At 44.0% G+C, this 13,986-nt stretch overlaps 1 protein-coding gene across 3 annotated transcripts in view; it reads left to right on the top strand.

Annotated features, from left to right (window-relative positions):
* Window positions 1-13,986, top strand: part of RAB41 (RAB41, member RAS oncogene family) — an 87,785-nt gene that overhangs the window by 29,671 nt on the left and 44,128 nt on the right. For all 3 annotated transcript variants that reach the window (XR_004539396.1, XM_033943929.1, XM_033943930.1), the window contains exons 4-5: window positions 508-613; window positions 13,422-13,533. Coding sequence is in view for 2 of the 3 variants with exons in the window: in XM_033943929.1 (XP_033799820.1) it covers window positions 508-613; window positions 13,422-13,533 (218 nt within the window). In the remaining variant the exon portion in view is untranslated. The remainder of the gene's footprint in view (window positions 1-507; window positions 614-13,421; window positions 13,534-13,986) is intronic.

The raw sequence follows: 13,986 nt of genomic DNA, 5'->3' as shown, positions 1-13,986 counted from the left end.
TTGATGTAATTTGAATATGACCACTGTCTGCACTTCAGATAAGTTATTGAACTTTCCATTTACATATATTAGTTGATTTTGGTTTCATTGCACACTGTTTGATTTCTTTGGCACTTAAAAAGTCACCCACTCTCTCCTTCCCTCACATTAAACTTATAGACTAGCAGAGGTGGGAGATGGTGCACATGCGTATATTTCAGCTACTTTAAAGTTCTGTAGAGGATCCATTGAATGATATTGCCCATGAGTGAGGAGTTGTATCCTGCTGTCTTCAAATGGCATCTACTTATCAATTTTCTAAGCTTTGAGGGAAGGAGCTGAGGACAGAGCGGGCAGAGCATGTGGCTGTAAGACTTCTCTCAGAACACTGCTATTCTGAAGTCAGAAATGTTAGCTTTTAATTTATTCTAGCAAACATTGGTGCTTTTGCTAAATAAGTTTCCTTCTCTTCTTCCCTGTTCCACCATCCCCACACGTTCTGCTTTTCTTTGGGCCTGGTACCAGCAGGTTCGGCTGCAACTTTGGGACACAGCAGGCCAGGAGCGATTCCGCAGCCTCATTCCCAGCTACATCCGTGACTCCACCATTGCTGTGGTAGTTTATGACATCACAAGTGAGTGAAATTTCTTCAGCAATAACTACTAACATATGAAGTAACACACTCAATTTACCAGTGATTTATTGTCATTACTAATACATGAGTTGGCAGTTCCAGCAAGACAGTGTAATTCTGCAGTTTGTATTTTTGGAAGCTCTTTAAGCATCTGGCCAACTTAGATGAAATATGATTAGTGCCCAAAAGCATTCACATGGTAGTTGAGGAGCCACACTGCTTAATCCAACCTGCTATCTGATATCATTACATTTTACCTTCTCTGCTTGCAGAATTCGAAAAATAACCTGCTGGTTTAACAGGTGCATTCTTCAGAGGAAGCTTTAAAGGGTCATGGATGGGGGATCATATGATGCTGTAAGCAAGGAACATATCCGGGGTCTAAGGCCTTCCATGACAGCTGTGTACTTGATTTATTAAAGATTTAGACTGCTACACCAATGGGATTACATAATGATTAAATGGACAGATTTTTGGCTAAAGTAGATGTTCAAATGGAATCAAAAACCACCCAAAAAGATAAAGATTGTGCATGACCAGCGGAAGAAAAAATGTCACAGCCTATACTTAGCGCGGTTGTGTAGTTGGCTCTAGCAGCACTCACAAACATGCTCCTTGCACAGATACATCTAATACTTACTATGTCCTACCCCCCCTCCTTGCTACTTGCACTTGTGAATCCCTATCTATAGCTTCAACTGTTTCTGCAGGCTGTTTACTTACTTGGCTTTCTTCGTATTAATTTACTGTGATTCCGCACACTCCAGCTAGAATTCTAAGATCTTCTTTCCAAAATTTACTTTTTGTTCTCTCTCTCAAAACTTTTCATATGCAACGTACCACTTCATTTGCCGTTACAGCACCCCAAATTTGGAACTCCCTGCCCTCTTATCTGAGGGAAGAATCAAATATTGATAAATTTAAAGGAGCATTAAAAAACTTCCTCTACAGAGATTCTTTTACTCCATAATTCAGGACTCTTTTTATGAAAAGGCAGCTCTCAACTAACTGTCCCCTAACCTTTTGTGTTATCCTTTACTGTTTCCTTTTCTAAAATATTGTATTTCACCCTCTACCCTCTTGTTTCCTATCTGCCGGTCCTGTCCTTGTTTTGGTTCTTGTTAATTATTTTAATTTTGATCCTCTCAATATAATTGCATTGTAAATCTCCTAGAGTAATCAAATTTTTAATAAAACCTTGAAACCTTGACCTTGTCTTGCTTCTAAGCTGTTTGTACTTGTATCCTGACTGCTTATGCACGGTCTTTAGTTTAGTTTATTTTGTTAACCATATTGAATTTCACGTTGTATCGCGGTATATAAATAAAAGTTTATGTTCAAGACTTTATACCCTGTTTAGAACAACTATTGGGTCAGTTATTTCACCTAGAGAGTTTAGTAGCCGAAACCACATGTAGAACAACAGAATTAGTCTCGTGTTTCAACATCTGAGGTTGAATGAGGACAAGCCTGGAAGCCCTTTAGGAGCTGGTAGCTGCACACTCAGAAAAACTAGAAGGCTTGGAGCCAGTTTTGTAGAGAGAATTTGTCATTTTTGGAAATTCTGGAGACAGTGCCAGATCATTTGCTTTTAACTCAACCTATCACTATCTATTGCAACTGTCCTTGATGCCTTCAAACATGCCGTTGTCATGTCCCATCTTCCGCCTCCCTTTCTTATCCAAGTTACTTGAACATGCTGTACATCGCTGTTGCCTGGAATTCTTCTCATCCCATGTTATTCTGGATTCTCTTTAGTCAGGCTTTCGCTCGCTGCATTCCACGGAAACTGTCCTTACTAAAGTTTCCAATAACCTGTTCTTGGCTAGATCCAACGGCCTCTACCCTATCCTCATCCTTCTCGATCTGCTTGCTGCCTGTGATACTGTTGATCATCACCTACTCCTTGATACGCTGTCCTCACTGGGATTCCAGGGTTCTGCCCTCTCCTGTTTTTTTTTCCTATCTCTCCCATCGCACCTTCAGAGTACTCAATGATGGTTCCTCCTCCACAGCCTTTTTCTCAATCTAGGAGTACACTTGCTCACTTGGAGCGCTGATCTCCTCCCACGGCTTCCAGTATCACCTCTATGCTGACAACTCACAGATCTACAGATCTACAGATCTACAGCCTCAGCACCCTGGGGTTGTGGGTTCAAACCCCGCGCTGCTCCTTGTGACCCTGGGCAAGTCACTTAATCCTCCATAGCCCCAGGTACATTAGAAAGATTGTGAGCCCACTGGGACAGATAGGGAAAATGCTTGAGTACCTGATTGTAAAAACCGCTTAGATAACCTTGATAGACGGTATATAAAATCCTAATAAACTTGAAACTTGATCTACCTCTCTGCGCCAAATATCTCTACAGAAACCCAGACCAGAGTCTCAGCCTGCTTGTCCAACATTGCCGCCTGGATGTCTCACCGCCATCTAAAATTAAATAGGGCTAAAACAGAGTTGCTCATCTTCCCATCTAAACCCACCTCTCCGCTTCCCTCATTCTTCGTCTCTGTGGACAACACTCATCTTTCCTGTTTTGTCTGCTCATAATCTCGGGGTCATCTTTGACGTGTCTCTCTCCTTCAACGCCCAGATACAACATATCGCTAAAACCTGTTGCTTCTTCCTCTATAATAATACCAAAATTTGACCCTTCCTTTCTGAGCACACTACCAAAACACTTATCCATGCCCTCATCACCTCACACTTAGACTACTTCAACTTGCTACTCTCAGGCCTTCCGCTTAGCCATCTCGCTCCCCTCCAATCCATCCAGAATTTGGCTGCACGACTCATATTCCAGGAGAGCTGCTTTACTCACGTTACTCCTCTCCTAAAGTCATTTAATTGGCTTCCCATCCGTTTCTGAATACAGTTCAAACTTCTCTTACTGACCTACAAATGCACTCACTCAACTGCCCCTCACTATCTCTCTTCACTTATCTCCCCCTGCCCCCTTCCCCCCCGTGAGCTCTGCTCAGCTGATAAGTCCCTCCTATCTGTGCCCTTCTTTTCAACTGCCAACTCCAGACTCCGTTTCTTTTGCCTTGCTGCACTGTATGAACAAGCTGCCCAAATCCCTATTGCAGCCTCCGTCTCTGGCAGTGTTCACATTGAGAGTGCATTTGACTCCTAACTCCTCTCACCTTGAGTTCTGCATCCCCAACTCTCTATGTCATGTCTGTCTGTCTAGATTAGATTATAAACTCTTCCGAGCAGGAACAGAGTGCTACATACGCTTTTCAGCGCTTTATAAGTGACTAGTCATTAAGCCCGTTACATTAACGGGTGCTAGATTATGTCTATCTGTCTTTCTTTCTTTCTATGTCTCTCTCTGCCCCTGTCTCTTTCTTCCTTTCTTTGTCTCTCTCCCTCTCACTGTCTGTCTATCTTTCTTTCTGTCTGTCTCTCTCCCTGCCTGCTGTCTTTCATTCTCATGCGATGCCTGCCTGGCCCCCTTTTGTCTCCCCCCCAAAGCAAACCAAGATTGCTCCCTGGCCCCCTTTCCCTTCCCCCACTTCCCTGTGCAGCAACAGCAGCATTCCCCTCCTCTGTGTAGCAGCAACAGCATTCCCCCCCTTCTCTGTGCAGCAGCATTCCCCCTTCCCTGTACAGCAGCATTCCCCCACACTTCCCTGTAAAGCAGCAGCATTCCTCCCTTCCCTGTGCACCCACCCCTTGCCTGCTCCCCCTGTTCCCTTCCTTTTCCCTCCCCCTGTCCATCAGCATTCCTTTCCTGCTCCCCCTGTGCATACGCAAGGAATCTACTTGCCTCAAAGAAAAGCACTGCACCGCACTGTTGCTGGCCTCGGTGTCTTCTCTACACTGTGGCTAACCCTAGCGGAAACAGGAAGTTGTGAGAGAGCGGGCCGCAGTGGAGAGAAGATAGTGAGGCCAGTGACAGCACAGCGCAGTGCTTTTCAGTTAAACGCTGTGAGCAGTTGAGAGGGAGGAGGGGGAAAAATAGATGGCGGCAGGGGGGTTTAGAGGTCGAGGCGCGTGCGACAAGCCGCCGCTCGGCATTTGGAGGTCGGGGTGCGTGTGGCAAGCCGCCGCTTGCACCTGAAGATTTTAAAAAGGTGCTTGGCGTTGGGGCGCGTGCGGCAAGCCGCCGCTCGCGCCTGAGATTTTAAAAGCGATTCCAAGGCTGTGTGGGAGTTTAGGGGCATAGCAGCGGGCATAGGGCTTCGGGTGGGGAAGGTCTGGTCTGCTGATGCTGGCCTGCTCTCACTGGGTCCCCGCGCCGTCTAACGTGCCGTGCGTGAGGCCGCTGGTACTGTCGGATGGCTCGGCGTGGGCCCCGTGCAGCAGGAGCTTAAAGCAGCGCTAGAGGCTCGTGAGAGAAGCCGCCGCTGCTGATGGCCAAGGTTGGTGCTGGGAAGAAGGCTGGGGACTTGCGCATGTACAGACCTACAGATCATGGAAGCACGCAGGTAGGAGTGTGCATGCGCGGCTAGGGTTTTATTATATAGGATAAGTAATAGTAGTAGTAATTGGAACATTGGTTAAAAGCAGCTCTCCCAATGAATGATACTTTGTGGTTGGCATGACTCAGTTGGGAAGAAAGAGAGATCAACGCCCGAGAATGGTGATAGTGCGGCTTCACAATCAACACAAGTTGGAAATTCTTAAAAAGTTATAAGCAACAACTGCGACTTCCTTATTTTTGAAGGCCACAAAATTCCCATTGTACAGGACTACTCGGAGGCTTTGCTGGAAAAGAGGAAGTTTATCAGATCAAGTTCATGTTTCTATATCCAGCACTTTTGAAAATTTGTCATGGAGGACACTGGAAGTCATTTGAGACATTATAGTACATCAATTCTTATCATAATTTACAGTAATAAAAGCTGGTCATAACCAGAGACTTTATTAACACCTTGGAAACTATGGTCACAGGGTATTTAACTAATAAATTGTATAGTTAGTGTAGTATTTGTGACATTTTTATTTATATAAAAAAAGCCTTTGAAAGTCAGGTATATTGTTTTAGTGTAATTGTTATAGAAGGGGAAGTCTGGAGGCCCCATTTAGCATCGTGTATGTGATCTTTGAGTACTCCTTCAGAAGGTTGTGTTCGTGAGAAGCTAGCTAAAATAAAGGTAGACAAAGCGATGAGGCAAAAACTCAACAATTTTTTTAGGTACATCAGAAGCAGAAAATCTGTGAGGGAATCTGTGGGACCATTGGATGATCAAGGAGCAAATGGGGCGCTCAGGGAGGATAAGGCCAAAGCGAAAAGACTAAATGAGGGTGATGATGTGGAGGAACTGAAAGAAATCGCAGTGAATCTGGAAGAAGTACTAAGCCAAATCAAGTTAAAAAGTGATAAATTGCCATGATCAGATGGTACACATCCCAGGGTACTAAAAGAACTCAAACATGAAATTGTTGAACTGCTGTTAATGACCTGTCGCTAAAATCGTCTGTAGTACCTGAAGATTGGAGGGTGGCCAATGTTACGCCAATTTTTAAAAAGGGCTCCAGGGGAGATCTGGGAAATTAAAGACTGGTAAGCCTCACTTCAGTGCTGGGCAAAATGGTATAAACAATTATAAAAAATAAAATTGTTGAACACGTAGACAAACATGATTTAATGAGACTGAGTCAGCGTGGGTTCAGCCAAGGGAGATCTTACCTCACAAATTTGCTTGACTTCTTTGAAGATGTGAATAAACATGTGGATGAAGGTGAGCCGGTTGATTATAGTGTATCTAAATTTTCAGAAAGCTTTTGATAAAGTTCCTCACGAGAGGCTCCTTAGAAAATTAAAGTGTGATGGGATAGGTGGCAAAGTTCAGTTGTGGATTAGAAATTGGTTATCGGATAGAAAACAGAGGGTAGGGTTAAATGGTCATTTTTCTCAATGGAGGAGAGTAAACAGTGGAGTGCCACAGGGGTCTGTACTGGGACCGGTGCTATTTAACTTATTTAAAAATGATCTGGAAATTGGAATGACGAGTGAGGTGATTAAATATGCAGATGACACTAAACTTCAAAATTATTAAAACGCATGTGGATTGTGAAAAATTGCAGGCAGACCTTAGGAAATTGGAAGACTGGGCGTCCAAATGGCAGATGAAATTTAATCTTCCATTTTAAGTATTCTGGACTACTGCGACATTTTATATGTAGGGGCTTATATGAAAATTCTAAAGAGATTAAGGGTAGTCCAGAATACTTCTGTTCACCTCATTTTTGGTTTTAAAAAAATGAGAGCATATCACCCCTTTCTATCACAAATTGCATTGGTTGCCGGTGGAGTCTAGAAAAATGCTTCTTCAGCCTCCATATGTTGAGGAAAGTAAGATCTTGCTTTCATCATTCTCATTTCGCCATCCTCGTTCAATCCACCATCCTCTCTAGACTAGACTACTGCAACTCCATCTATATAAGCCTTAACTAAGAAAAACCTCCTTAGACTTCAGCTAATTCAGAACGCCGCAGCCAAGCTTATTTTCGCAAAAGGCAAGTTCGATCACGTTTCCCCACTCCTCTCCAAGCTCCACTGGCTCCCAGTATACTCCAGAGTCCTCTATAAATGTGCCTGCTTAGCCTTCAAGATTCTACATGGCGTCCTTCCTCCCGTTATCCCACTCTTCTGGAATTCCTCAAACCCGCTCTCTTCTAGACCCTCCCAAAAACTGAAACTATCTTTCCCATCTATAAAAGGTATATCCCGCGCAGGAAAACTCGGAACATCCCTCCCCTTTAGAACTACGGAACTCTGGAACAACCTCTCATCCCCGCTCAGAAATTCTAGCTCCTTCCAATCCTTCCGTAAACGCTTGAAAACTTGGCTCTTCTCAAAAATCTAATCACCTCCCGTTCTCTAGTTCCCTGCCCCTCCCTATCTTCTCAGTCCCTCTCCTATACCCTTTCTTTGTAGTTCCTTTCCTCTCAACCTCTGTAAACCGTGCCGAGCTCTGCGCACGCGGAGATGGTGCGGTATACAAACCTAAGGTTTAGTTTAGTTTAGTTTAGTTTACCGTTTAAGTTTTCTTGCATCTCTTACAAAGTAGCTTTTGGTCTGTCACCAGGTTATCTACTTCCTCACTTTTCTTGGAGTCATTCTAATAAAAACACAGAGTGCAGTTATTTACATATCCTTCCATAAAATCCTGCCGTTATAAGTTCCTCGAGAAAACTTTTTCTTTTCAGGCTGCCAAATTGAATATATGGCTCAGAAAAATGATGTTAGAAGCTTCTTCTTACTTAGATTTTAGGAAATTACTAAAGACTCGATTGTTTAACAGGCTGGTATCTTAATGTTTTTTTTCTTAATTTTAACCATGTTTGCATTTTATTCTCATGTTTTTATTCGCATGGTCTACACTTCCATTTTTAGCAATTCTTTTGAAATGTATGTACTGTCTTTTTTGCTGTATTTTATCAAGATGTTTTTATTGAAATGTATGCATTGTTCTTCATGCTGTGAACCGCTTAGAACCTCCCCTGTATGGCGGCATATAAATAAATTAATATTATTATTATTAATGTGGACAAATGCAAAGTGATGCACATTGGGAAGAATAACCTGAATCACAGTTACCAGATGCTAGGGTCCACCTTGAGGATTAACGTCCAAGAAAAGGATCTGGGTATCATCGTAGACAATACAATGAAACTTTCTGACCAATGTGTGGCGGTGGCCAAAAAAGCAAATGGGATGCTAGGAATTATTAAAAAAAGGATGGTTAACAAGACTAAGAATGTTATAATGCCCCTGTATCAATCTATGGTGCGACCTCATCAGGAGTATTGCGTTTAATTCTGGTCTTTTTATCTCAAGAAAGATATAGTGGCGCTAGAAAACGTTCAAAGAAGAGCGACCAAGATGATAAAGGGGATGGAACTCCTCTCGTATGAGGAAAGACTAAAATGGTTAGGGCTCTTAGAAAAGAGAAGGCTGAGGGGAGATGTGATTGAAGTCTACAAAATCCTGAGTGGAGTAGAATGGGTACAAGTGGATCGATTTTTCACTCCGTCAAAAATTACAAAGACTAGGGGACACTCGAAGTTACAAGGAAATATTTTTAAAACCAATAGGAGGAAACATTTTTCACTCAGAGAATAGCTAAGCTCTGGAACGCATTGCTAGAGGTTGTGGTAAGAGTGGACAGTGTAGCTGGTTTTAAGAAAGATTTGGACAAGTTCCTGGAGGAAAAGTTCATAGTCTGTAATTGAGAAAGACATAGGGGAAGCCATTGCTTGCCCTGGATCGGTAGCATGGAATATTGCTACTCCTTGGGTTTTGGCCTAGGACAGGCACGTGGGATCTCTTAGAGAGAGGAAGAAATAATGGTTACTGTGGATGGGCAAACTGGATGGGCCACTTGGCCTTTATCTGCCATCATATTTCTATGTTTCAATGTTAAAGTGCACAATAGAAGTTGACCAGTTTTCCATGACCAAAAAGTTCTGCCAGTCTAAATCAAGAGTCAAAATGATGTTGCTAATGTTTTTTTTTAATATCTGAGGGATTGTTCATTATGAATTTGTACCAACTGGATGAAAATGATCTGAATTTTTCACCAACAACTCTTAGCTCTTGCATCACGATAATTCACCAGCTCACACAGGACTGTGAGGGAGTTTTTAGCCAGAAAACATATACACTTTCCTCTCCGTATTCGTGGGGGTTAGGGGCAGAGCCGGCCCGTAAATATGGAAAAACCGCGAATAATATTTAGGCATGTTCTGCCCTTATCCCCCACGTCTCCCGGCTATTTTTAGCCCTGTAAGCCTCCCCCTTAAGCCTTAACTGGTGGTCTAGGGGTTTCAGGCAGGAGCTATCTTCCCACGCGTCTGCCCCGTGCAGATCGCTCACATGAAATGGCTGCCTTGAGCTCCCGTAGTCTCTCAAGCCATTTCCTGTGAGCGAACATGCACGGGGCAGGAGCGTGGGAAGATCGCTCCTGCCTGAAAACCCGCTAGACCACCAGGTAAGGCTTGGGGGGGGGGGGGCTTATAGGGCTAAAAATAACCTGAAAAATGAAAAAAAAATTTCTGGTCCATAGATATGGAATTTGCAAATATGGAGGGGGAAATGTAACTGTATTGGAACACTCGCCCTACTTAGATGAACTGGCCCCAGATGACTTTTTTTCTTTATCCAAAGATAAAGGAAGACATTTTAATGACATTCAGACATCAAGGATAATATGATGACAGCTCTGATGGCCATTTCAGAAAAAGAGTTCCATAATTGCTTTGAAGAGTGGACTAGGCTCTGGCATTGGTACATCGTTTCCCAAGGGGAAGCTATGCATTAATGGCCATATTCAGCAATGAGGTATGCAGCACTTTTTCTAGGATGAGTTCGCAAATTTAATTGTCTGACCTCATATATAGTAACATAGTAAATGACGGCAGATAAAGACCTGAACAGCCCATCCAGTCTGCCCATTAGTTATACCCATTAAAAATATCTGATTAAATTAACTTCTCTTCTTTGCTATTTCTGGGTCACAGACTGTAAAGTCCACCTGCTATTGTCCTAGGTTCCAAATGCTGCTGAAGTTGCCGTCCAAGCTCTCTCCAGCCTAACTAACCATCCTGTTTGCAGGATATCTACCATAAAGTCTGACCAGTAACATCCTCAAGTTCCAAGATAGTGGAGTTCCCACCGATGCCCTCCCCAGCCCAATCTTACACCAAATCATCACATATAGGACACAGACCGTGCAAGTCTGTCCAGTACCGGCCTTAGCTCTTTAATTTACATTCTTTGTTTTCTTATTAGAGATCTTCTATGTTTATCACATGCTTTTTTGATTTCCTCTCCACCACTTCCCTCGGGAGGGCATGCCAGGCATCTACCATCCTCTCCATCTAATATAATAAAATGATAGGCTGCACATGCGCACTAAAAAATCGTGTTCCCTGATCTGTCGCGAAAAAACGATTGCGCATGCGCGGGTTTTACGTCACCACCTGCTCGCGGCGGCTTTCAAATAAAAAAAAAAGTTACACAGTTGCGGCGGCCTTCCTCACCCCCACCTCTCACTGTGAATGCTACCGGCTCCTCTCTCGAACAAGTCCAATGCAGTCGGGGATCTTGAGAGGAGCCGCCGCCACCGTGTCTTTCAACTTAAAAATATACTAAGGCAAGGAGAAGGGCAGAATGATCTTCAAAATGGCGGCAACTTGATCTCCGTTCCTCCGGGGGGGGGGGTGTCTGGGAGGAGAGGGATCGCGGCCACTCAGCGCCCCCACCGAAGAGCCCAGCAACTTTCCGCTGCCCGGGACCCGAGTCATTTGCCGCCACCCGTCTTCCCTTACCGCGGGCCCGACTGGCGATTTAAGCAGCGTGTCAGCAGTCTTCACACGCTGCTTCGGGCCCTTCTACTGCCCTGATTTGCTCCGGACGTGCCAGAGTAAATCAGGGCAGTAGAAGGACCCGAAGCAACGTGTGAACACTGATGCACACGCTGCTTGAATCGCCATGTGTAGTCGGACCCGCGGGAAGGGAAGGGAAGGAGGGGGCGGCAAAGGACTCGGACCCGCGTTTGTAGTCGCCACTGTGGGAAGGGAAAGGGGATAGAGGAAACGCTAATGCTGCTGCACAGGGAACTGGTGTGGGGGGAGGGAAATGGAAGGGGGAGCAAATGCTGCTTTGCACAGACAGAGGGAGGAAGGGAGACAGAAATACACAGGGGCAGGTGCACAGGGAACTGGTGTGGGGGGAGGGAAATGGAGGGGGAGGGGATGCTGCTTCGGACAGACAGACAGAGGGAGGAAGGGAGACAGAAAGAAAAGAATAAATACACAGGGACAGGAAGATATACAGAAAGACAAACAGACAAAGGGGGCCAGGGAGAGACAGACAGAAAGAAAGACAGCGGGAGTCGCGTCAGGAGGGGTGCGGGATGCCGCAGAGGAAACTTTTCCAATGGGTGCAACTGGGCGGCTGTTGGGAGCCTCTGATCAGGGGCAGAGCAAGGTAAGTGTATCATAGGGATAAGAAGGAGGAGGGGGGGAGAAAAAGGAAGGGACGCCTACTGCTGGACAGGGGGAAAAGGAAAGAGGAGCTGATGGACAGGGGGGTGAAGAAAAAGGAACGGAGGCCTAATGTAGGACAGGGAGAGAAGGAAGGTGCTGCTGGACAGGGGGGAGGTAAAACAAAGGGAGAAGGGCTGCTGCTGCATAAGGAGAGCTGTGAAGGGGTGGTGGTGGACACAGGGGAGGTAAAAGGAAGGGAGAATGGACAGGGGGAGCAGGCAAGGGGTGGTGATGGACAGCCAAGGAAAAAGAAAGACAGAAAGAAAGAAAGCGGCTAAGGAGAGAGAGAGAGAGAGAAAGAAATAAAGAGAGATACACACACATATATCCAAACCTCACTTTCCGCTCGCTTAATTCCTTGCCTACACCATCCCTTCTCGCATTCTAAAAAAAACAAAAAAAAAAACTGCTGCACAGGAAAATGAACAGGGGAAGAAATGCTGCTGCAGCTGCTCTACAGAGAAGTGGGGAGGGAGGAAAATGCTGCACAAGGAAGTAGGGAGGAGGAAATGCTGATGCACAAGGAAATGGAGGGGGAGGGAATGCTGATATGGCTACAGTACAGGAAAGTGGACAAGGGGAGATAAATGCTGCATAGGGGGCAGAAAGAGAGACAAATAGAAAGAAAGACAAATAATAGAAGGGAGGGAGACAAAAAGAAAAGAAGAAAGACACAAGGACAGGGAGTGAGACAGAAAGAAAGAAAGACAGATATACATATATTCTAGCACCCGTTAATGTTACGGACTTAAAGACTAGTGAAAAATAATTTCCTAACATTGCTCCTGAGTCTTCCTCCCCGCAATCTCAAATTTTGTTGTCTAGTTTTACCATTTTCTGATCTCTGGAAGACAATAGTTTGGCCCAGGGTTATTCTCTTGTAAGAAAGCAGATACACTTTGGCTAAGTGCCTATATATTAAATCCCTCACAGAGTTGGCTGAAGAAGCCTTATTGATTGCACAAGCAGCTTTAAACTCACTTCTGTAAGAGTGGCCAATGAAATTCTTATTTTATAGGAAATACAAATTTTATTGTTATGGCAATAAGACATAAACTTATGGCTCAAGTAACAAAAAGTTGGCAAGGCTCAAGATTTGTTTCTAGCTTAACAAATAAAGAGGTAAAGCATACTACATCTGAAATAGCAAATACATTTTTGGAATACTTTAAATACTCTGCAGTGGACCCCTCTGTGGGCCCAGATGTTTGATTATTTGAAAGATTCTGGGATGCCAAAATTATCTTAAATTCCTCAAATTTGAGCGCACCTAAGAGCTAAACAGATTAAAAATACAATCAAAATGCAAATCATCTCTCCTAACTGCTGCTTTTCCTGGGGATTTTATCAGCTGGTTCAACATAGCAACATGGAGGGACTGTGTCAGCTTTACAAGGCTAGCTGTCAGCATTTTCTGTTGGCCTAACCAATGTCAGCAAAGGCCTATGGGAGATTATATTAAACAGATCTGATCTTGGGCATTACAGTGTAGACAGACCTAGGAATGCCATTAAATTACTTCAAAATTATCAGTGCTTATGCTTAACAGAGAACCCTGATAGAAGACTGGGAGGATGTGTTAAGGTCCAGTTCTTAAGATAAAGAACAGCCCCAGCTGCCTATTCTACTTTAGTGAAATAGCTGAATCTTTAATAAACCGAATTGCTGTGTGCATGCAGACAAATTCTTTTGAGGCTTCACAAGGGAGTTCTTTCAGTCTCAACTGTCAAAACTGTTTGATATCTCGCATAGGTCTTCCGGCCAATAGTTTGTTTTAAACAGGTTTTTTTTCTTATTGAACAGACTTGAATTCCTTCCAGCAAACATCCAAGTGGATTGATGATGTAAGAACAGAGAGAGGAAGTGATGTCATCATCATGCTGGTGGGCAATAAAACTGACCTTGCAGATAAGAGGTAATGAAGGGGTTGCTAGTGGTGTCATTATAAAATCCACAACAAAACAAATCATCCAGCACTATGTGGTCTGATGCGTGTGTGTAAATAAATGTACATCAGGAAAGCAGTTGCTGATTCCAGTTCCCTCCCTCCCTCCCTCCCTCCCTAGAACAAAAGACAAAACCAGAAGTAACCGAAATCGCCAACTTCCTAACATCACTCAACTTTCCAAGGCCAGACACAGAAATAACTCATGAAAAAGGACATAAACTAGACATAATCACCTCCCACAAAGATACAATAGACCCTAAAATACAATGCTACCCAGGGTCCTGGGACAAATGCATCTGGTCAGATCACTATATCGGCAAGGTCAGCCTTCGCTGGCAAAAACAGAGCACACAACCAAAACACAAAAGCGACAACACAAAAACAATAACCAGTCGTGGTACTATAAACCCTACCAAATTC

This window comes from Geotrypetes seraphini, chromosome 5 (genome assembly GCF_902459505.1).
Source record: "Geotrypetes seraphini chromosome 5, aGeoSer1.1, whole genome shotgun sequence".
Taxonomy (NCBI): domain Eukaryota; kingdom Metazoa; phylum Chordata; class Amphibia; order Gymnophiona; family Dermophiidae; genus Geotrypetes; species Geotrypetes seraphini.
The sequence above is the reverse complement of the archived record's forward strand: the minus strand, read 5'-3'. Positions and strand labels throughout refer to the sequence as shown.